The following is a 20095-nucleotide window of genomic DNA, read 5'->3' as shown; positions in this document are numbered from 1 at the left end:
CAACAAAAATATATCGATTAATTTAAGTTTGATATCAACAAAAATTGTAAATAATTCGCAATCGAAATAGCAGAAAAAACACGGACCGCTGTGGTTCATTTGATCAGCGGACGGGGGTGATAATTGACAACGCCAAGTGTGAAGAGTGGAGTGTGCTCCCCCAACGTATAGCGTATATTAATTCGATGCTCGTGGAGCATTGGGTCTGACGGTTTACCCAGAAATCGGAGACCAAAACAAGAGTGACGTCATAATGGTGCTCAGTATGTACGTACATATATATATGTATGTACGTCGCTGTATATACACAGTTTGCTAAATATTCGCCAGTGACATAAATAGATAAAAACAAAACTAGCAATAAGCTGTAATGCTAGCGAGTATTTATAAGAAAGTCGAGAAAATCAACCGAAACAACAACAACGATGTGAAAAATGACAACTAAAGGTCACAAAAACAAACACTACGAGTGTGTGTCCACTGGTGCGTCTGTGTGTGTGTGCGTGTGTTTTTTTTTTTTTTCGTTTTTCGATTTTGAGTATTTTTGCAGACAACAAAGCGTCCGGGATTCCTTTTTTCTTGAAAAATGTTTCCGAAACTAGCGATTTTTATTTCCGCAACTGCTGTGGCTTGTTTTCGCGGCTATATCTCGTAGAATTTCACTTTCCATAGAGGAACCTTCCGACCTGAACAAGTGCACCTGCAAAGTGCATTGATTGCAGTTTTTTTTTTTTGTGAATGAGAAGATTCAATGACCCAGAAAGCCCTGCCAAAGACTTTTTGTTTTTTTTTTCCATTTTTATATAAAATGTAAAGACATTTTCTTTATCTATACCCAGATCGCCCAATAAAAGCTACCATATAAACACGATAATATGAATTAAGAACACAAGGAACATAGCAGACAAGCAACGAAGAGAGCCGTATCGGATCTAATTTTTATACAAACCTCAAAGACGACGACGGGCAATCAGCACAGAAACCAAATTAAAGTCACCCACTGGACTACTGACTACTGACTACGATCCACACCCGCTACAATGGCCAGCGTCTGGAAGCGATTGCAGCGCAATTTCAAGCGGGCTGCCAAATTCCAGTTCACTGCGTCCTATCATGATCTGCATCTGGAAACCACCGCCAAGTGGTAAGTAGTCTGGACAAGTGGATAAGGCCATTAGACGATGTGGGCGGGGGGTGGGCTCATCCTCAAGTGCTCAGCCAAGTGATACAGGGTCTAATGAAAGGTTGAGAGATATTCTATTACGTATTCCCTGTAATTTGCCAGATACACTGATCATATCAATGAATCGCTTGATAAAGAGACGTAGATAGCTCTCTCTAGTAAGACTTTTGATTATTTTCAATCAATTTCAGTAAGTTGTTTGCGAGGAATACTGTCCACGCTATTATTTGTAGTTATTTTGTAGTCCCAAGAACAATATTCACACTTCCTGTTTATGAACACATCATGTCCAACCCACAATTCATCATACAGACATCCATTTATCAGCTGTAGGGCCCCACCATATACATATTGTTATTACTGTGGCTCATCCGGCACCCCGGCATATTATTATTCAGGGTCTTCGTTATACGGTATGACTGTAAAACGACGAAAATATAACAAAAAGTTGAACAAACTCTTGAGAATTTTAATGCCAAAATGACTATTTTCCAGGCGACCTTCGAACCTCTCGATAGTTTGGACCAGACGATCTAGACGAGAGGCCAGTGCCCCCCTGCCATGGGAGCCGGACATGATGAATCCGCTGGTGGGTAACATATCCTGGCCCGTGCCCGACAATCACACCATATCGGTGACCCTCTTCAAGGATCCCCGCACACACGAGCTGGAGGACAAGGACTGGACATTTGTCATTGAAGATGTAAGTTTTATGGAGAGGGTATTTATGGAACAGAATTCATTACCTTATCTCTTTGTAGATTACTCCCATGGGCAAGAAACGGGTGCTGGCCAATGCCAGTATCAATATGAGAAAGTATGCCAGCATAGAATCCACTCAGCAGAGCTTTACTTTGGCACTAAAGCCTGTCTCGAAGAAGATCACAGCCGCCAGCCTGGAACTAACCATTAGTTGTGTATTTCTCCGCGAGGGCAAGGCAACGTAAGTCCATCTTTCGTTATCAAGAAAGAATTCTAAATATAAATAATCTGTTGCAGCGATGAGGACATGCAGAGCGTGGTCTCTATGATGTCCGTGAACAACAACTGTGATGTGGCGCCCTTGGACGACCTGGAGGATATACCCGATCTGGAGAATTTCAGTGAAATCACAGACAACTTGTATGACTTTACCCAACAACTGGAGCAGATGACAACGAGCCTCAACGGTTGCATTGACGCGACCACCCCCCTAAGTGGTAAGCTGGTCCAGCAGTCCTTCCCACTGCCATTAAACGTTTCTGAACAGTGTTCTAAATTCAATGTACTTATTGTATCTTATTGTTAGTGTATGAAAATGGACTAGAAAATATCCATAGTTATAAAATGTACTTTGGTTAAGTATCTTGACAGCCCCCAGTAATCGTAATCACTCGCCAGGCATATGATTAACGACATATCATATATGGTTATATCTGTAAACTTTTGCATGATCTAATTCCCACAAATCAAAATTTCACATTCTCCGAAACAGCAAACAATGGACTCTATTTATAGCCTATATAATGTGTAGAAATTGTGTACAAAAGTTTCTTCTCTCTGACTTTTACTCTTTTTTCCCCAAAAAAAACATCCACAACACATCACGTATCTTGAATGATTACCAGACACTTGCAACTTGTATCTTGTGCGTAAAGTGTATATAGACGATTGTACAACTTGATTTTCTTTTTTTGTTTTTGTTTATTTTTGTAATTATGTAGTACCTTCGTTATCTGAAGACCCAACTCCTTTGGCCGAGTCATTTAATCAATTGCATTTTGAACTAGACGCCGATGGCGATCGCGATCGCGAAGCTACCAACAAGTTAGACTTGTCCACAGCTGCATCTGGCAGTTCTAGTGGGCCTCTAGCCAGTGGAGGTCCTTCCGCCGACGAGTCCCTAAAAACTCCCAGTGGAGCTCAGTCCTTGGTGGACAAAACCCCCATCAAGTCTCCAGGTGAGGCGAAGACCCAGCAGCCGAAGACACCTGCAGAGACATTGCTGCCTAGGGTGGCTGGATTCTCCAAGGTGGTTACTTCCACGCCCCTGGAGCCCAAAACGACGAAGGACCCTGAGAAGCCAAAGATAGGCAAGGCATTAAACTTTGACGAGAAGAAGGAGAAGGTGGCCGATATTTCGGTCGAGTCTATCAGGGATGACTCCACCAAGAGCGTGGCCAATAGCATCACCATCAAGGAAACTCCCAAAGCTGAGGAGAAGACCAACAAGGATGTCTCTACCAGTTCCAAGCGCTCTGAGCTGCAGCCCCTGAACCTAAAGAAGAGCTATGAACCTTCCCCGATACCTGGTCCGGCACCTGTGATAAATGAATCCACTGGATCGCAGTCGGGAGTTAGTGGAACAGCGTCTGTGAACAACAGCCTCAAGCCAGTGGAAAAGATCGTCCTAAAAGAGAACACTCCCGGGCAGGATCTGCTGGAGTGGTGCAAAGAAGTAACCAAAGATTATCCCAATGTCAAAGTCACCAATCTGACCACCAGCTGGCGCAATGGCATGGCCTTTTGTGCCATTATCCATCACTTTGTACCAGAGCTGATGTAAGTAAAGCTATTTTATTCAAATATTGATGTCTGACTGATTGGATATTTGTGTGTTTTTGCAGAGACATGTCAAAGCTGAGTGCTCACGAGGTGGTGGGCAACTGCAAGATTGCCTTTGATGCTGCCGAGTCCTTGGGAATACCTCGGGTCATTGAGCCGCGCGATATGAATCTGCTGACAGTGCCCGACAAGCTGGCCGTGATGACCTATTTGCATCAATTGCGTGCCCATTTCACAGGCAAGCAGCTGAAAATCGAACAAATTGGTAAGGAAAACCAGGTCAACCAGGAGCATTTGGATGAACTAAAAGAATATCCTTCCTTGCAGGTTCTACGGCAGATGAATCGAGTTATGTGATTGGAAACTACAAATCGGACATTCTGTCCCAGAGTCGTATGTCCTTTTCGCGCATGAAGATCCAACAGAGCACCTTCGATGACGACATTCTGACGGCCCTGAACAAAACCGAGCCGTTGTCGCCAACCAGCAAGAAGGATGTTAAGAATCTGATTCTGAACAACTCGATGAACATACTGGGCAAGGTGCTCTCACCCACAAAGGACAAGAATTCGATAAACGCCTCGCAGCACGGCAGTTGCCAAACACCACCGCCCCAAGAAGACGGCCAGGACGAGGCCACACAGCTGGGCGGCAAGGAGAACACCTCCCTGACAGTTCTCGATTCCCAGGCGGCCAATGTGAGTATAAACCGGATTCTATCGTGTTCTATCGTTGAGTTGAAGTTTTCCATTGAGTTGTTGCTTTAGCTTTTTAGTTTTATAGTTTTTTAAATATTTTATTTTCCCTTTTTTGGCTTCACTTTTAATTTTGTTTTGTAGCGAATTTTAACGCGCCACAAGGCGATGAGCGAGAAAGCCAAGCTGATGATGGAAAAGCTAAAGCTTTCCAATGGCAGCGATGGGATCGACGTAAGTAGCTTCCTGCTAGAGAGAATGACCGCCGCACGCAGCGCAGCTTATCTCTTGCATGATTATTATAATTAATTACTATAACTAGCTATTGCACAAGCATACAATCAAATTTTTCTAGATTAAGATACATATTTTGTAGATTCTTCCGTTTACCTTAAATATTTATTATTTAAAACAGCTGGTTTCTGTAAATATTTGGTTTAAATCCAATCGTGATTCAAGTGTATGCTTTTGTAATGTTTATATTACCATCTGGAGCAGATCCTCATTTAGTCTCTTACTTCCCTGACAGGAGGAGAGACAACAGCGGCTGCGAGAGCAAGCCCGCCGGCTCATCTTGGAGACGCGTGTTAAGAGCGGCGTATCCATCGAGAGTCCCACCAGCCCCACCAAGCCCAAGCGTTTCAACTTCTCGCAGGAGCGCACCATCTCGCCCATTCACAACGGTGCCGATGAGTTCTTCGGGGACCACTCCAAGAAGAGTGACGAGAAGGAACCGGTCAGTCCTAGTCATAGATTAAGCGATCCGAGGGTTAAAGGCAGTCCGCTGCAGTCCTTCAATGGGCTGGTGGACCGCATCTCACCAAAGCACGAGAAGAAGGTAATGTTTAAAGAGATATCCTATTGAAACTGTATTGATAAACTTCCCTTTCAGGGCGACAAGTTGTCGTACATCGAGTCCGAACTGGAGGCTCTGGAAAGGGAGCAGGAGGCCATCGACCAAAAGGCCAGCAGTCTGGAAGCCAAGCTGCGCGCCGTTATGGGCGGCAATCCAAGTAATAATCGCAGTAGAAACCCGTTCCTTAGGCTAATCCGAAATAGTATTGGTGGTGGTGATGTGATTCGTATTAAGCTGCTGGACTCTGATGACGAGAGTCTGTTTGGTGGTGGTGGTGGTACCAGCGGTGCTGGAAGTGGGGCGTGCAGCGAGGATGACGACATGGGCACGTCAAGTGAAAGTGTCTACATCACCGGCGATGAGATGCATTCCCAACTGAGGGTTCCGCCTCGCCAACGGCCCCGCTCGCAGTCATGTTTCGTGAATCCGAACAAGCCGGCCCATTCATCGAGCATGACCCACCACTCGCCCTCCCATCTGCGCCCGCATCATGTACATCACGTTGTGCCCTACTCCCATATGCTAGATAGCTGCCCATCGCAGCAGTCCTCCTGTGATAACCTGCCCGCGTGCAGCGACGATGACGATGTCCGGCGGCAACAGGATCGCAGGCCGATCCATAGGCGACGCCGTCAGCCTCGACCCCATATGTGTATCCATCATAGTCACAATCATTGTGGTAAAGTGCGGTTCATCTCCATAATACTGAAAATTGCGCTCCTTCTAACCGCTTCCGCCGAGCACTGCCACGCCTCACCGCCTGACCGACCGACCGCCCGCCCGCCTGATAGCCTGACCGCCTGATCGCCCGCCTGCTCGCTCGCTCGCTCATACTTTGTGCCGTTTGTTTGTTCTAATTTGTGTCTCTGTGTTTGCTTGTTAACTGGGCAGCCGGGCAGCCAAATTGTTCCAAACTGTGTCTAACTTTGTTCGGACTTTGTATTCATTTCGTGTCCCAAAATGCTCACTAATCACAGGGCTCTACAGCTCTATAGCAGCTTTTGAAATCGCCAAAGGACGCATTCTTAGACTAAACCTTATCACCTTGGGGCCTGTTCGGGCTTTCACATAAATAACCATACAATTAATTATTTAACTGCCTTGTATATAACGAAATTGTGTTTAGAGTTCTGTGGAAATTGGAACAGGCCCTCTATTCTATTCTAAAACTAGTTTATCACCCCGTTCGTTATCATTAATGCCAACTAATTTTGTACTATTTGAACCTTCCGCAGAGACCGAGGAAACCGAGGAGCAACTGTTATCGCAATGGTTTACCCTGGTCAACAAGAAAAATGCCCTCCTTCGTCGACAAATGCAGTTGAACATACTGTAAGACCTCCAATCTGTTTGCTGGCCTTATCTTGACTTTATTTGTATTTTTTCCCCCCATCCCCAGCGAACAAGAAAAAGATTTGGAACGTAAATTTACGATGCTGAATCAGGAGTTGCGGGCGGCGCAATCAGTGGAGGATTGGCGCAAAACGGAAGTGCAACGGGAAAAGGAACGCCTGCTGCTCGAGGAGCTGGTGACTATTGTCGATAAGCGCGACCAGTTGGTTCAGCATCTGCACAATCAGGAACAAGCGTAAGTACCCTTATCGAAGCTTCATATTTTAGCTTTAAATACTTATATCATAATATTTTGTATTTATAGGATCGAAGACGATCACGAGATAGCGAGGGAACTCGAGCAGGTCGACATAAGTGGCGGCAAAGACAAATGTGTTCTTCAATAGAAATCGAAATTAACCAAAACCCGACTGGAGATTATACTTACAGCAGACACACACACAACACTCAATCTTATCTATGTAACTAGCTAGATATCAACTATGTTCGGTGACACGCGGAAAGGTCGCGTGGTTTTTGTGGTTCGGTGTCGCTTATGCAATCGTTTTATCCAACGACAACAATTACTCAGTATGGACCACTCAGTATGGTTTAAAAAATATATATATATGAATATATATGTATAACAAAGATACTGTGAAACCAGATTAATTGCTTTTGTATCTAAGCAAAGAAAAAGAACAAAACGTCCGTTAGTGAACTAAGCTGAAAAGGGATTAATAAAAACCCTTAGAACAGACATTTCGAAAAGGGGCAATCTACACTAATATTTATATATTCAGACATGAAATTATTTAACGTCTATGTGTAAAATTATATGTTCGGTTCTTGTTTTGTTGTTAGTGCCATCTGAACCACATCTAAAGTCGATACAGAACGCAATTGAGGAGGCAATTTTACGATAGTTTATGATACCTTAGCATTTATCCCGCAGTACTAGTAATGCTTCATCCAAAAATACACCTGTACACGTAACTTATATAATACCTTATACATACATACATATATTTATGAACCCTCTGTGCAAAAACCACCACTCTTACCATACATAATTTTTAGATCCGTACATTTGCTCTAAGTTAATGCAAAGCGAATCGCTTTAATCATAATTTAATGGTGGCTTATATACTTATATAATACAATTTTAATTTTATTTGCCCTGGCGAATGTATAAAGAACTGTTCAAAACCAAGAAACCTAGCTAATAAAGACCATGCAGATTCAATCGTCTGCATCGATTAAATCCAAATCCAATGACTCATCTTGAGAGGTAAACTTTTTTTTATTCGATCAACAGGTTTGTTTTTTGTACAAAAAAAATACAAATTTTCAGAGAATCTAACTTAATTGACTTCTTCTATATGATATCTGTATATCTGATATTTAAATCACTCGAGAATTACTTGTTGTATTGCTTTTGTAGCTGAGATTCCATCACATTGTACTTGATATTTATTTCATTCACGGTTCTCCTTCTGAAAGGAAGTCTTTAACGTTACTCTATAAATCTACTTTAGATTTTATCTAGAAGCATATCGATTGACACAATTAATAGTTAACAACTATGGGACGTCATGGCGGCGTTACCACTGTTCTAGTTCAGCGTTAAACAACAACTACAAAAGAAGCAAAATCAATGTTGAAAATACGGCACGGCTACAAGCAAAATAAAGGCGAAGGTTAAACTAACATTTGGAGCAGCGGTTGGATTGGAAGCAGCTCCGTGCGTCATCTCGTATAGCTCCTCGTCGGTGAAGGTCTGGTTGACGGACTCGACCTTGTAGTTGAATGTGGCGGATACGGGTCGATGGTCGGAGAGCGTATAGTCCGAATGCGATTGATACGACAACTGATTGGCGCTGAGGGCAATGCTCGGATAAACGTTGCTCTGCACGCGATGCAGGATTCTATCGCACCAGGCGGGTCGTCGCTTCAAATCGTAATCGTTGGTGCCCTCGACAAACTTGAATGAAAATCAAATGATTATTTTACGAGCAGAGGATGTCTTAATAACAGACTAATTGGGTAAGTAGCTGAGCTCTGAGCTCACCAGAAAATAACGTTAATTGAATTGAAAAAGATAAGACAAAGTACCTTAAACGTGGGCGCAAAGTCAGGCTGCTGCTCCTCCAGCAGGCTGAAGGCGTTGCCCTTTTCCCTCAGAATATTTAATTGATCCAGCTTGAGAAGATCAGCATAGCGTCTATTTTCCACATCTGTGCGCACATCCCAAGCAGACATATCTCCGGACAGGCGGAAGTTCAAATCTCCAAACCAGAACACAAAATCGTGGTCGAATATTCTGCGATAACCCACTGAATCATACTTGTGGTTGTCCACAATCTGGTGGTAGTCCTCAATGCGCTCCTTCAACTTGTCGTCGTGGGCCGCCAAATGGGAGCAAACAAAAACAGCTCCTGTGCCATATAGGGATAGCCGGATGCTCACAGCTCCTTTGTTTCCCCATAGACCACCAAGCCCAGTTCGTGTCGCCTCCGTCTCAATGTTCTTCATGTGAGGGATGTGCTTGTGCTGGGCAAACATGGTGATAAGAATCCCCTGAAGCTGTTTGGCCTCCACTTTAACAAACTCGTGCTCTTGCAGAGCACTGGCAATCTTGAGCACCCAGGGATCATCTTGGAAGATTTTCAGCACCTGTTTGGTGCTCACCTCCTGCATTCCGATCACATATATGTCGGGTAGCTGATTTCCCGGGCAGGTGCTGTTTCCATTGAGAGCCAGTAGCGATGCCAACTGCTGATCCCGCGGCGAATGTGTCCCAACATTCCATGTAAGCAGGAAAATGCATAAATCCGCTATCACCGTTGTCGTAACCATTTTTTCTACTCGCTAATTATCTATGATTAATACTTTGGACGTCACAAAAGGCATAGAGATGAGTTCATGGGCATCCAAATCCGGTTTTGAACTTGACAGCTTTCAGTTTTAGCGTAATTAGGGCTTGAAAGAACTGCTTTCATTGGAAAAGCCTTTAACTTTTCACCATACGTTAATTATTTAATGAGATTAACTAACTCAAGGTATTATTTTTAGATTTGTCAGCTGGCCGTTATTTATGTTTTTGTTGTCAGTTGGATGGAAAATGTTGTGAGCTGGAAGATGTGGTGTGCCCAGAGTCGTTGAAATGCATAATGCAGTTTAAAACCAATTAAATTTTAATAGAATAATTGGATAAACTATTATTTTATTTGAGCAAATATTATTAATTCTGATATAAAGGCTTACTTTTAAATTTTTTTAAATATTTCAAATAAACAACCCGCCTAAAAATGTACTGCCATCTGGTCACTCTAATCAGATTTATTCTTTGTGGATGTGGACACACTGGCTAAGGACTTACCATATAAATAAACAAATTCTTTTCTATCTATTTTAAAGCGTTTAACAGGAGTTAGACGCATGGCGAACAGTTACGACATACCCAGTTGGTGAGTAAACAACAGAATGCGACAGTTTGTTGTACCATTCATATATTTGACGTTGTTTTCAGGGCCGGCAAACCGCCCACTGGGTTGCATTTGGACGTGCTCAAGGATGAGAAACTGGTCCAGAAACTTATGGTGGATGAGAAAAGATGCTATTTATTTGGGCGGAATAGCCAGATGAATGACTTTTGTATAGATCACGCGTCCTGCTCGCGGGTGCACGCAGCATTTGTGTACCACAAACACCTGAACATCGCTTACCTCGTAGATTTGGGTTCTAGTAAGTAGTCTAATCCTGCCAAGTCTAATCCCAAGCCATTAACCAAACTTTTCGTTTACAGCTCACGGTACTTTTATCGGCACACTTAGACTTGAAGCCCACAAACCCACCCAGCTGCAGATCAACAGCACTTTCCACTTTGGAGCTTCCACGAGGAACTACATTCTCAGAGAACGGCCGTCGGGGCACCATACTAACATCATGGAGGACCTCCCACTGAGCGAAACGAGTGATGGAACTCTGCTTGGTCTTCCCGAAAGCCAAACAGAATTGGATGTTAGTAAAATTAGTAAATAATAACCTTACAAAAGAAATAATGGTATTTCTCTCCTTTAGAATCTCACGGAGTACAACACAGCTCATAACAGGCGCATCTCAATGCTGGGAATCGAGGATGACACCAATCTGCGGAAGCAGAACGCACTAAAGCAAGGAAGACGCCCGCGGAATGTGACTTTTAACGATGAAGAAATCGTCATTAACCCGGAGGATGTCGATCCTAATGTGGGGCGCTTCCGGAACTTGGTGCAGACAACTGTTGTGCCGGCGAAGAGAGCTCGTTTCGATGTCAATCATATGGGCATTCATTCGGGAAGTAGTGCCAACGCTGCCCACTTGCATCAGATGTTCCAGCAAACACTGGCAGACATGAAACACGGACAACATCATAGGGAAATGCCGCCGCCCAACACAGTACCTCATTCCCCCACAAACTCGCTGTATCAGGGACTGCCGGCGGAATCTCACGGGAAGGGCGATCTAGAGCCTATATCTCCGTTAAGCATTGGTTCCAAGTTGGGCCTTCTTCTCCCCAACCCTGCTCCAGATGTAATGCCTGTTTCTGATGAGGATGTGGAAGCTAACTCGTCACTGGCGCAGAAACTAGCCATGGCCAATGCGAACGGTAAGAATTCGATGGAAATATTTCTCATTATCGTTACTACAATCGTTTCTTATGATTCAGTTCGTCGGTATGTCGAAGATTCCCACGATTCGAGTGGCGAAGGAGATGCTTTGGGACCACAGAAAAAGAAATACGCCAAGGAAGCCTGGCCTGGCAGGAAACCCATGTTGGGGCAGTTGTAAATACCTATAACATAGCAGGTATTCTACAAGATTTTATGATTTAGAAAAAATAACATTTAAAAAAAAGCTTAAGCTCGAAAGCATCGTCTTAAGTAATAAAAGTTTAATAGATTTTCAACAATAAAGTCCAAAACATTTTGCACGTAGAACAGATCACATCTTGCAGCTATGGGGATATCTGGGAAAGGGTATTACATCCCGAATATTTTTAACGCCTGTAACTAATTGCAAGTAACGCTCAAAGCCCATTCCAAAGCCCCCCGTTGGGATCCCGCCGTACTTTCGAAGGTCCACATACCAGGCCAGATTTTTTGGCAGTTGTGGGTGGGAGCTTAATATGCTGGGATCACTTTCACGGATGCTTCCACCACACAGTTCTCCTACAGCTGGCATCAAGAGATCCAAAGCATGGACTCTGTCTGGGTTCTTTCTTGAAACTTTCATATAAAAAGGTTTCTGGTGAGCGGGCCAGTCCACAACAAAAACTGGCGCGGCGAAGTGAGAAACTAAATAGAGTTCCTGGTCTTTGGAGAACCCATCCTGAATGCTAATAGGGGTTTTCAGGCTATCAACATTATCTTGCAGGATTTGGAGAGCTTCGTCATAGCTGACTATCTTCCACGGCACATTTAACCAGGCTAGGTCACAGGAAGAGTTGGCGTTTCGCTGGCAGAAGTTAAGATCCTCTGAGCTTGACTCCAGTAAACGACTTGTTATTGACTTAAGCATCTTCTCAATAAATGCGGCTAGCTTCTCCACTTTTTTTAAATGGGAGAGCTCTGCTTCAAACATGTAGAATTCAGCCAAGTGTAGTGGGGATTTTGAGTTCTCCGCTCGAAACGCGGGTGAGAAGGTGTAAGTGTTTCCCAGACCATAGGTCATGGCCTCCAGGTGCAATTGACCGGATACACTGAGGAAGACCTTTTCATCGAAGTAACTCTGGTCTAGGGGAACATTAGGCTTGGCCATATTTTTCAGTAACGCTTCAGAGTCTGGTTGAACTCGGAATACCTCTCCAGCTCCCTCGCAATCATTGGTGGTCAATAGGGGAGTATTGATTTGAACGAAATCAAGCTCATCCATGTAGTCGTGAATGGCTTTTTGGGCCTTATGTCTGATTCTCATTTGGGCAGCTATGTAATCCACGCGGGAACGAAGATGTAGATGCTCTCTGACGTATTCCGGCGGGAGCTTTTGCTTTGGTGCGAAAGGGTAGCCTTCTTGAAGATGTCCATCAGCTGGAGGAGAGAACTTAGTTACTTAGTTAAACTAGACAGGGAAAACTTACACAATTACCCAGCGTTTCCACATGACTTGCATGCAGCTCATAACTGCCATTGGGTGCCACTTGGATTTGTCCTTGGGCAGATATTACGCTGCCAGGCGCGAGATGCTGGTTCTCTGGAGTCTTGGGCACAACCACTTGGAATCTGGTACTTGTGGATCCATCGTTGACATCCAGAAATGTGTTGCTCTTCAATTTGCGGATGTTACGTATCCAGCCCTATTAACATGGAATTATGAGAGAGGAATAACGTGAAACCGCTTGACTTCTCAATTACCTGAATGCTTAATGAGTCTCCTGGTGTGCTGAACTTTGCCACCTGGGCTATTCGTTGCGAGCTGCTGTAAAATCGTTTCAAAAATAACATATTTCCTCGGGCTTATAAAGTAAACAGTACTGCCGGTAATGGCTTTAGAGATGGGCGATAGTTACAGTAGGGTGAGAGCAAGGATTAATGGCGCACTTATTTAAAACTTTTGTATAGAAATAAATAAATAAAATGAAAATTATTTTGGTTACCAAAATGATTTATTTTGTTTTTAAATTCAAAAATTTTTATACATACATATGAAAAAATATCAACTGATATAATAATATGTTAGCCTCATATAGTAGCCTTGAGGATCTAGGTAGGCTAGTGCTCAGATTTAAAGCTACAAGTTAATACCTCAAAACAGAATATTTACTTTTAAATCAACCTTCGATCATTTCAGAGGTAAATTTTTTCCGCCGTTTTTTTCACAATTTCTCATAATAAAAAAAAAAAACGTTTTCCAACACTTTTAAAATCGCGTCAGTCGTTGGCGCTTGTAAAATTCCAGTTTTATTGAAATAACTTAAAATAGGGTGATAAAATGACTCCCTTAGACGCGGACACGGTGCTTTTCAGCATATTGGCCCTGGTTATTGTTGAAAATGCCCTGGAAATCTATATTGCACTTCGCCAGGTGGGTGTATTTGTTTTAACCGGCACGTGCGAGTGAGACGGATAAGAGGGCGAAGAATTTTATCAATTCAAATGATAAAATTAGAGTCGCAAATGTTAATTGACCACTAACATGCCGATTTTCTTTCTCTGTCTGCCCCACAGGTGAAAGTGTACCGAACTGCACTGAAAGTGCCAGAGGAATTGGCGAAACACATGGGCGAGGAGACGTTCCATAAGGCACGAAAATATGGCTTGGATCAGGAGCAGTTTGGCATCTTCAAGGCGATTGTAGCCGACGTTGGATTGCTCTGTCTGGAACTATACATTGGATTGATTGCCGTTATCTGGAACTTGTCCATTCAGGTGGTGGACCACTTTAATTGGAACTCTTCGAACGAGATCCTCGTTAGCTGCGTCTTTGTTCTGATCTCAAATGTGCTGAGCACTTTCAAGTCGCTGCCCTTCAAGATATACAAGATCTTTGTGCTGGAGGAGACTCACGGCTTCAACAAACAGACTGCTGGATTTTTCGTCTGGGATCAGATCAAAAGCTTTTTGGTCACCCAGGTGCTGATGATTCCCATCACGGCGGCACTCATCTTCATTGTTCAGCGGGGCGGCGACAACTTCTTCATCTGGTTGTGGATGTTTACTGGAATTATTTCGTTGGTGCTGCTCACGATTTACCCTATATTTATTGCGCCATTGTTTGACAAATACACTCCTTTGGAGAAGGGACCGTTGCGCCAGTCTATCGAGGATCTGGCCGCCTCGCTGAAGTTCCCACTCACTAAATTGTTTGTGGTTGAGGGATCTAAGCGATCCTCCCATAGCAATGCCTACTTCTATGGCCTTTGGAACTCAAAGCGAATCGTGCTGTTCGACACCTTGTTGTTGAACAAAGGAAAACCTGATGACTCGGAACTATCGGACGATGAAAAGGGCAAGGGATGCACGGATGAAGAGGTGCTTGCTGTCTTGGGACACGAATTGGGTCACTGGAAACTGGGACACGTCACCAAAAACATTATTATTATGCAGATCCACCTTTTCCTTATGTTTTTAGTATTTGGCAACGTCTTCAAGTATCCACCTTTTTATGTCGCTATGGGTTTCCAACCTGGAACCCGACCTATTCTAGTAGGACTGTTAATCGTCTTCACATATGTCTTGGCACCGTACAACGCACTCATGAATTTCGCTATGACTATTTTGTCGCGACGATTCGAGTATCAGGCTGACGAGTTCGCGTTCCAGCTGGGATTCGCTGAGCAGTTGGGTCGTGCCCTTATCAAGCTAAATGTGGACAATCTTGGCTTCCCTGTCTATGACTGGCTGTATTCCACATGGAACCACTCTCATCCCACTTTGCTGCAGCGAATGGGACGCCTGCAGGAGCTTAAGGCAAGCAAGAAATTAAACTAGATAGCGCACATCACACAAGACCAAAGTTTATTCTGTTCTTTTGTTTTACGTAAAATTAATAATAAAGCGGAGGGATATTCCCAACGAAATTTTTCATTTGTTTACCATCGATTACACATCTACATTATTGGGAGTTTTCAGCAAACAATTCAATATTATAGTTTTAAATATGTCAGATTGACATATAAGGTAGGCGAAACATGTAAACCTGTAGTTATAGTTCCCTCAATCAGAACTCAACAGAAAATGATGTCATAAAAACTTTTCAAAATTAAAAAAAAAATTCCTACAATGTCAAGTTGCCATAGGAACCAAAAATGTCTGAGCACTTCTGGGATGACCCAGTACTAATACTGTATCTTCTCCTGGCTATCCACATAGGCGATAATCTGTGGGGCATTTACTTGCTGCTTCGCGAGGTGAGTCCCTAAAAGGTTCCTTCCTAAAATTCTTTGTTTTAGAATATTTTATTTTTATATTTTAGATACACCTGGTCTACAAAGTACAAGAGGTGCCAGACTTGATACGTCCCTATTTGCCGCAGGATCTCTTCGACAAGATGCGTCTTCACAAGATCCACAAGGGCTGGTTCACCATTGTCAATACTATGGTAGTGGTGGTGATAATGGGCGTGTTGGAGCTATACTTTGGACTCTATGCATGGCTGTGGGACCTGACTACACAGTGTGCCATTGCCAATTGGATGAAGCACGAGGTTATTCTAAACCTGATCTTCGTATTCATATTGAGTATCTACTTTTGGATCAAGAGCCTTCCCGGCGCGATATACGAAAAGCTATGCATTCCCAGTTTGCACAAACGGCAAAAGGCATCAGTGGCAGCCATTATCGTGAAATTTGTCGTGGACATAATGGTGGGCTTTCTTCTTACCACTGCCATGGTAGTTGGTCTTGTGTTTCTGACCCTCTGGCTGGGTGTGTTCACAGCTTTCGGCCTATATATTCAGTCTCTGGTTCTGACGTTTGGCCTGATGCTAGTTATTCCCTTTCTGATCGATCCGTTTTTGGGCAAACGCGTGACCCTTGAGAATACCAATTTGCAGGCTGAGCTGGATCATCTTACCCGAAAAGTGGGCTTCCCGGCGCACCAGGTGGTCATTATTAAGGTTCACGATCCAAACATTGGCAGCAATGCTTTCTTCTATGGTTTTGGATGCCTCAAGAGAATCATTATCTTTGACGGCCTGTTGCTGAACAGAGGTAGGCGGGATATATCCGAGTTGCCGCCGGAGGAGATTGGAAAGGGTCTGCGGGACGAACAAGTGGTGGCGGTGGTTTGTCACGAGCTGGGCCACTGGAGGCACGGACACTTCTTCAAGACTGTATTCACGTTTCAGGTGTATTTAATACTAATGCTTATTTTCTTCACAATTACCTTCCCCCACGGACCTATCTATCAAGCCGTGGGATTCGCCCCGGGAGTCCAGCCTATCATCGTTGGGTTTTTCCTAATCTTCGGATTTGTGCTGACCCCGTACCTGACCTTTGCCAACTTTGTCATGCTGAGCTTGGGTCGATGCTACGAGTACCAGGCTGACAAGTTCGCCTTCCGGCTGGGATACGCTAGAGAACTACGTACGGCTCTTCTGAAATTGTACGCCGACAACTTGGTGTTCCCTGTGACGGACAAGTGCTACTCCAGCTGGCATGACTCCCATCCCACCATGATGGATCGTCTGGAGCACTTGGACACGCTGCTCAACTATGGAAGCTGACATACACAAAAAGTCAATACATTATACAAACTAAGTAGGTTCTGATTGTACAATCCCGCTCGGATATTATAGATATATCATAAAATACATATATTTATAGTTATTATTAGTTTTGGCGGTCATGATCAGTTTAAATGGCATTCGAATACGAGTTCTGGCCAAAAATAGATCCTCTCATTGTCCTGGTGGTGTTATGTGTGATTGCAGTAGTTGACCGCATCTGGGAGATAATACTCACAAAGAGACAAGTAAGTCGGGGTACTTGGTATTCTCCCTATGATTAATATACGATCGGTTCCATGGTCTTTTTTAGCATCTGGTATGCATGAACTCCATTATGGTGCCGGAGGAACTGAGAGGAGTGATCCCGCCGGAGATCTTCCATCGCGCCCGCATCTACGAGCTTCACAAAACAGAGCTCCTGATCTGGAAGACTCTCATAGACCTGATCATTACCCTGTGTGAGCTGATCTTCGGCTTCTATGCCTTTCTCTGGGGTCTGGCTTCCAAGACGCTGCAAGCTCTAACGACAGCGGAGATCTGGGTCAGCCTGGTCTTTGTGTTCTACCTGACGGTGTACATATGCATCCGCTTCCTGCCGGTGCTGATCTACGACAAGTGTCTCCTGGAGTTGCGCTATGGAATGCAAAGGAAGTTTCCATGGTATCTGTACTGTTGCGTGGGCTTCATAGCCATGCTACTGAGCCAGTTCATCCTGATCCCGATCACCCTGGGCCTTGTGTTCAGTGTGCAGACGATCGGATTCTTTTTCTTCCTCTGGTTCTGGCTTTTTTGGGCCGGCTTCACCATTAGCCTGGTCTTTTTTTTGCCGTACTGCTGCATCCCGTGCATTGGTAGACAGGTAGTGCTGCCAGAAGGAAATGCCCTCTACGCCGAGGTAAAGCGTGTTTGCGACGTGGTCGGTTTCCCCATGAACCGGGTTTTCATCATCCGAACCAGGACTATGCAGTACAGCAATGCCTACTTCTACGGGAGCTGTTGTCTGAAACGGATCGTAATATTCGACACTCTGCTGCTTAACAAAGGATTGGATCCCAGCGAGATCCAACCATACGAAGTGGGCCGCGGACTGACCAACGTCCAGGTGGCGGGTGTGGTATGCCACGAACTTGGCCACTGGAAGCATGGACATTTTTACAAAGCCACAATCATCATGAAGATCCACTTTTTATTGACCATGGCACTCTTTGGTCTTTTTTTCCATTGCCCCTATTTGTACATGGCAGTGGGCTTCGAAGAGGGACTTTGTCCAATAATCGTGGGATTCATCATAGTTCTGAGATTCGCCATGACTCCGTACCTGGTCCTGGCTAATGTACTTATGCTGTGGAATCTACGCCGTTTCGAGTACGCTGCCGATCGTTTCGCCCATCAAATGGGCTACTCCATACCCCTCAGGATGGCCCTGGTGAAGATCTACGCCGATCACATGAGTTTCCCGATCTATGATGATTGCTATGCCCGTTGGCATCACACTCATCCCACGATCCTCCAGAGATTGGAATACCAGCAGAAACTAGACAACATGGAGAGTTCCAGAAAATAGTAGTAGTAGCCTTAGACTTAGACTTCGTTAGCCTTTGTCCGGTTTTTCTTGGTTTTCGTATAAAATTGTCCGTATGATTCGAACTGAAATTGTCACGCCCCGCTGCGGGCCCATTACCAAATTGGTGGTCAGCATTAGCAGCGGGTGAGTAGAGTCCGGGTGCGTGGATGACCGATCATAGGGGATATATCCTTCAGCCACGAAGTGTGCTTCTTTTAGAATATTATCAATAGCATACTGATAATTTATTTCAACTGTTTAACTGAATAAAAATTGTAATCGTTAAAGATTCTTGAAATTATCCATCTTAATAGCTTTTCTTCCATTTTCTTAGCCAAACAAAAATTACTTACGCAGATGACTCGAGTCGCGCCTCTTGTGCGAATCCCTCCTGGTTAACCTACAACGGCAGAATGGCGGACCTCAGCCCGATGTGTGAGCCAGCGCCCAAAGATTATCCCAAGGAGGCGAAACACTTTTTGGAAAGACATTTTGGAACTAACTCACATATAAGGGTCTCGGAAGCTGCTAAAAAACGCCTAGAATTATTGGACTTAACTGTCTTAAGTTACAATGATATAGATTTGGAGGAAAATAAGCCTGTTGTGTGGCATGAAGTGACTTTAGAGGAGGTTGAACTACCGCCAGCTCAAAGGGCGAGCATTGTGGAGTACAAGGAACCAGAGACGGACTCTATAAAGATATTGAATTTCGCTTGGCATTTGCAGAACTGTAGGGCCTGGGAGTTAATTATCAGTGATAGATACAGGGGGGCCAAATGGTAAGTTAAAGAAATATCTTAGTAAATTAAAAGACTAAAGAAAGTTTTTTCAGCTTTTGTCCGCGCATCAGGAAGATAATGGATACTATAAACGATCTAGTTGAACCAGAAATGTTTCAGATCGAGTCATCGGAGGATGATTCTGCTTGGGTTCCCGCTTTGAGCGAGAAAGTGCAGAGCGCTAGTTTCTTACTCAAGAAACTACATAACCTCCTAGATCTCCAGAAAGAGGTCAATCTTCGTTACCAGGACATCTGAAAAGACCATAATATAGATAGTATTTATTAAAGTAGAGGGGGAAAAAAACAATTGAAGCCGAGGCTTGCTTTTGGAGTGCTGACCCCTTGATGTCTGCATAGATTGTATTTATTTTATTAAAACATTTCTGCTGTATTTGTATAGTATTAGACATTTATCCATATAGATATTCGATATTTGTATATTGAGAAAGTCCGTTTCGAAGCTTTACATGCAAGTGGTTTGAACAATATCTTAGGTTTAGCATAAGTACCATATAGAGTTGTATCGTAATTAGTTTATTTATATATTAAGTTGGCATTTTGTTGCTTGTACGGGTGCGTACGAGTTTTCATTTTGTCACTACGTACAATTGGGTTTACACAAGGGTTTATTTTTAAAATGATTGTAAGCATTATTTCCAAAATAAATCCTTGTGCAAATACCGCCTTTGTCTTGACTTTAAAGCTTAAGTTAGTAATATAGAGTATTTGTTCTAGTTAGGTTTCCAAGAGCAATGAAATAAAATTTTGAAAGGATTCATTCGAGTTGTATATGTATATAGCTATAGCACCTTGAAAAAAATATTGGATAGTTCATAGCTTTGTAGGTTAAATTTTAGTATTAGTTTTCCGATTTGTTTTTCTTACAGGCCAGGAATTGAAATGGAAATGCTTGCCAGTTGCTCTGAATC

At 43.6% G+C, this 20095-nt stretch overlaps 8 protein-coding genes across 19 annotated transcripts; 6 read left to right on the top strand and 2 right to left on the bottom strand.

Moving 5' to 3' along the window:
* Positions 1-44: 44 nt before the first annotated feature.
* Positions 45-7880, top strand: Ehbp1 (Eps15 homology domain containing protein-binding protein 1). 8 transcript variants are annotated; one of them, XM_070278348.1, is made up of 14 exons: positions 45-267; positions 840-1144; positions 1679-1886; positions 1945-2126; positions 2183-2382; positions 2953-3724; positions 3790-3992; positions 4055-4425; positions 4567-4656; positions 4952-5260; positions 5315-5957; positions 6514-6610; positions 6678-6866; positions 6936-7880. In XM_070278348.1, exons 2-14 carry the CDS (start codon positions 1041-1043, stop codon positions 7015-7017), a joined length of 3450 nt encoding a protein of 1149 aa, XP_070134449.1. In that variant the 5' UTR covers positions 45-267; positions 840-1040; the 3' UTR covers positions 7018-7880. The 8 variants fall into 8 exon arrangements, with proteins under 8 accessions (XP_070134449.1, XP_070134447.1, XP_017108360.2 ...); XM_070278346.1 differs by having other exon boundaries at positions 2887-3724; XM_017252874.3 differs by having other exon boundaries at positions 46-267; positions 5315-5435.
* Positions 7881-7894: 14 nt separating this feature from the next.
* On the bottom strand, positions 7895-9772 carry LOC108133112 (phosphatidylinositol 4,5-bisphosphate 5-phosphatase A). Of its 3 annotated transcripts, none has more exons than XM_070278352.1 (3): positions 8726-9772; positions 8322-8594; positions 7895-8247 (listed from the first exon to the last, which is right to left on the bottom strand). In XM_070278352.1, exons 1-3 carry the CDS (start codon positions 9467-9469, stop codon positions 8215-8217), a joined length of 1050 nt encoding a protein of 349 aa, XP_070134453.1. In that variant the 5' UTR covers positions 9470-9772; the 3' UTR covers positions 7895-8214. The 3 variants fall into 3 exon arrangements, with proteins under 3 accessions (XP_070134453.1, XP_070134454.1, XP_017108369.2); XM_070278353.1 differs by having other exon boundaries at positions 7895-8106; XM_017252880.3 differs by having other exon boundaries at positions 7895-8594.
* NiPp1 (nuclear inhibitor of protein phosphatase 1) lies at positions 8530-11584 on the top strand. Its single transcript, XM_017252879.3, has 6 exons — positions 8530-8656; positions 9951-10080; positions 10143-10357; positions 10419-10633; positions 10694-11261; positions 11322-11584. The coding sequence occupies exons 2-6, from the start codon at positions 10052-10054 to the stop codon at positions 11441-11443; spliced, it is 1149 nt and encodes a 382-aa protein (XP_017108368.2). The 5' UTR covers positions 8530-8656; positions 9951-10051; the 3' UTR covers positions 11444-11584.
* Positions 11532-13245, bottom strand: AsnRS-m (asparagine--tRNA ligase, mitochondrial). Of its 3 annotated transcripts, none has more exons than XM_017252877.3 (3): positions 13006-13238; positions 12740-12947; positions 11532-12681 (listed from the first exon to the last, which is right to left on the bottom strand). In XM_017252877.3, exons 1-3 carry the CDS (start codon positions 13093-13095, stop codon positions 11597-11599), a joined length of 1383 nt encoding a protein of 460 aa, XP_017108366.2. In that variant the 5' UTR covers positions 13096-13238; the 3' UTR covers positions 11532-11596. The 3 variants fall into 3 exon arrangements, with proteins under 3 accessions (XP_017108366.2, XP_070134452.1, XP_017108367.2); XM_017252878.3 differs by having other exon boundaries at positions 12547-12681; positions 12732-12947; positions 13006-13245; XM_070278351.1 differs by lacking the exon at positions 13006-13238 and having other exon boundaries at positions 12732-12865.
* Positions 13246-13410: 165 nt separating this feature from the next.
* Positions 13411-15170, top strand: ste24a (prenyl protease type I). The gene is made up of 2 exons (XM_017252429.3): positions 13411-13675; positions 13819-15170. Exons 1-2 carry the CDS (start codon positions 13583-13585, stop codon positions 15079-15081), a joined length of 1356 nt encoding a protein of 451 aa, XP_017107918.1. The 5' UTR covers positions 13411-13582; the 3' UTR covers positions 15082-15170.
* A 113-nt stretch (positions 15171-15283) lies between these two features.
* Positions 15284-16905, top strand: ste24b (ste24b prenyl protease type I). The gene is made up of 2 exons (XM_017252920.3): positions 15284-15500; positions 15566-16905. The coding sequence occupies exons 1-2, from the start codon at positions 15399-15401 to the stop codon at positions 16814-16816; spliced, it is 1353 nt and encodes a 450-aa protein (XP_017108409.2). The 5' UTR covers positions 15284-15398; the 3' UTR covers positions 16817-16905.
* A 17-nt stretch (positions 16906-16922) lies between these two features.
* Positions 16923-18383, top strand: ste24c (ste24c prenyl protease type I). The gene is made up of 2 exons (XM_017252919.3): positions 16923-17064; positions 17130-18383. Exons 1-2 carry the CDS (start codon positions 16951-16953, stop codon positions 18381-18383), a joined length of 1368 nt encoding a protein of 455 aa, XP_017108408.1. The 5' UTR covers positions 16923-16950.
* A 4-nt stretch (positions 18384-18387) lies between these two features.
* LOC108133135 (uncharacterized) lies at positions 18388-19557 on the top strand. Its single transcript, XM_017252924.3, has 3 exons — positions 18388-18527; positions 18718-19164; positions 19218-19557. The coding sequence occupies exons 1-3, from the start codon at positions 18457-18459 to the stop codon at positions 19420-19422; spliced, it is 723 nt and encodes a 240-aa protein (XP_017108413.2). The 5' UTR covers positions 18388-18456; the 3' UTR covers positions 19423-19557.
* The last annotated feature ends 538 nt before the right edge of the window (positions 19558-20095 follow it).

Source organism: Drosophila bipectinata, chromosome 2R (assembly GCF_030179905.1).
Source record: "Drosophila bipectinata strain 14024-0381.07 chromosome 2R, DbipHiC1v2, whole genome shotgun sequence".
NCBI classification, from domain to species: domain Eukaryota; kingdom Metazoa; phylum Arthropoda; class Insecta; order Diptera; family Drosophilidae; genus Drosophila; species Drosophila bipectinata.
This window is presented reverse-complemented; position numbering and strand designations above follow the sequence as displayed.

Excerpts from the sequence above, each read along its gene's own strand:
- ste24a (XM_017252429.3), top strand. The coding sequence starts at position 13,583 with ATGACTCCCTTAGACGCGGACACGGTGCTTTTCAGCATATTGGCCCTG. Across the intron at positions 13,676-13,818 it reads TCTATATTGCACTTCGCCAG|GTGAAAGTGTACCGAACTGC; the intron begins GTGGGTGTATTT and ends TCTGCCCCACAG.
- Ehbp1 (XM_070278346.1), top strand. The coding sequence starts at position 1,041 with ATGGCCAGCGTCTGGAAGCGATTGCAGCGCAATTTCAAGCGGGCTGCC. Across the intron at positions 5,958-6,513 it reads TCATAGTCACAATCATTGTG|AGACCGAGGAAACCGAGGAG; the intron begins GTAAAGTGCGGT and ends AACCTTCCGCAG. Across the intron at positions 6,611-6,677 it reads CAAATGCAGTTGAACATACT|CGAACAAGAAAAAGATTTGG; the intron begins GTAAGACCTCCA and ends CCCCATCCCCAG.
- LOC108133135 (XM_017252924.3), top strand. The coding sequence starts at position 18,457 with ATGATTCGAACTGAAATTGTCACGCCCCGCTGCGGGCCCATTACCAAA. Across the intron at positions 18,528-18,717 it reads GTGGTCAGCATTAGCAGCGG|CCAAACAAAAATTACTTACG; the intron begins GTGAGTAGAGTC and ends CCATTTTCTTAG. Across the intron at positions 19,165-19,217 it reads AGATACAGGGGGGCCAAATG|CTTTTGTCCGCGCATCAGGA; the intron begins GTAAGTTAAAGA and ends AAGTTTTTTCAG.
- ste24b (XM_017252920.3), top strand. The coding sequence starts at position 15,399 with ATGTCTGAGCACTTCTGGGATGACCCAGTACTAATACTGTATCTTCTC. Across the intron at positions 15,501-15,565 it reads TTTACTTGCTGCTTCGCGAG|ATACACCTGGTCTACAAAGT; the intron begins GTGAGTCCCTAA and ends TTTATATTTTAG.
- NiPp1 (XM_017252879.3), top strand. The coding sequence starts at position 10,052 with ATGGCGAACAGTTACGACATACCCAGTTG. Across the intron at positions 10,081-10,142 it reads AGTTACGACATACCCAGTTG|GGCCGGCAAACCGCCCACTG; the intron begins GTGAGTAAACAA and ends CGTTGTTTTCAG. Across the intron at positions 10,358-10,418 it reads CCTCGTAGATTTGGGTTCTA|CTCACGGTACTTTTATCGGC; the intron begins GTAAGTAGTCTA and ends TTTCGTTTACAG.
- LOC108133112 (XM_017252880.3), bottom strand. The coding sequence starts at position 9,469 with ATGGTTACGACAACGGTGATAGCGGATTTATGCATTTTCCTGCTTACA. Across the intron at positions 8,595-8,725 it reads ACTTTGCGCCCACGTTTAAG|TTTGTCGAGGGCACCAACGA; the intron begins GTACTTTGTCTT and ends TTTTCATTCAAG.
- AsnRS-m (XM_017252877.3), bottom strand. The coding sequence starts at position 13,095 with ATGTTATTTTTGAAACGATTTTACAGCAGCTCGCAACGAATAGCCCAG. Across the intron at positions 12,948-13,005 it reads GAGACTCATTAAGCATTCAG|GGCTGGATACGTAACATCCG; the intron begins GTAATTGAGAAG and ends CCATGTTAATAG. Across the intron at positions 12,682-12,739 it reads AAGTCATGTGGAAACGCTGG|CTGATGGACATCTTCAAGAA; the intron begins GTAATTGTGTAA and ends TCTCTCCTCCAG.
- ste24c (XM_017252919.3), top strand. The coding sequence starts at position 16,951 with ATGGCATTCGAATACGAGTTCTGGCCAAAAATAGATCCTCTCATTGTC. Across the intron at positions 17,065-17,129 it reads TAATACTCACAAAGAGACAA|CATCTGGTATGCATGAACTC; the intron begins GTAAGTCGGGGT and ends GGTCTTTTTTAG.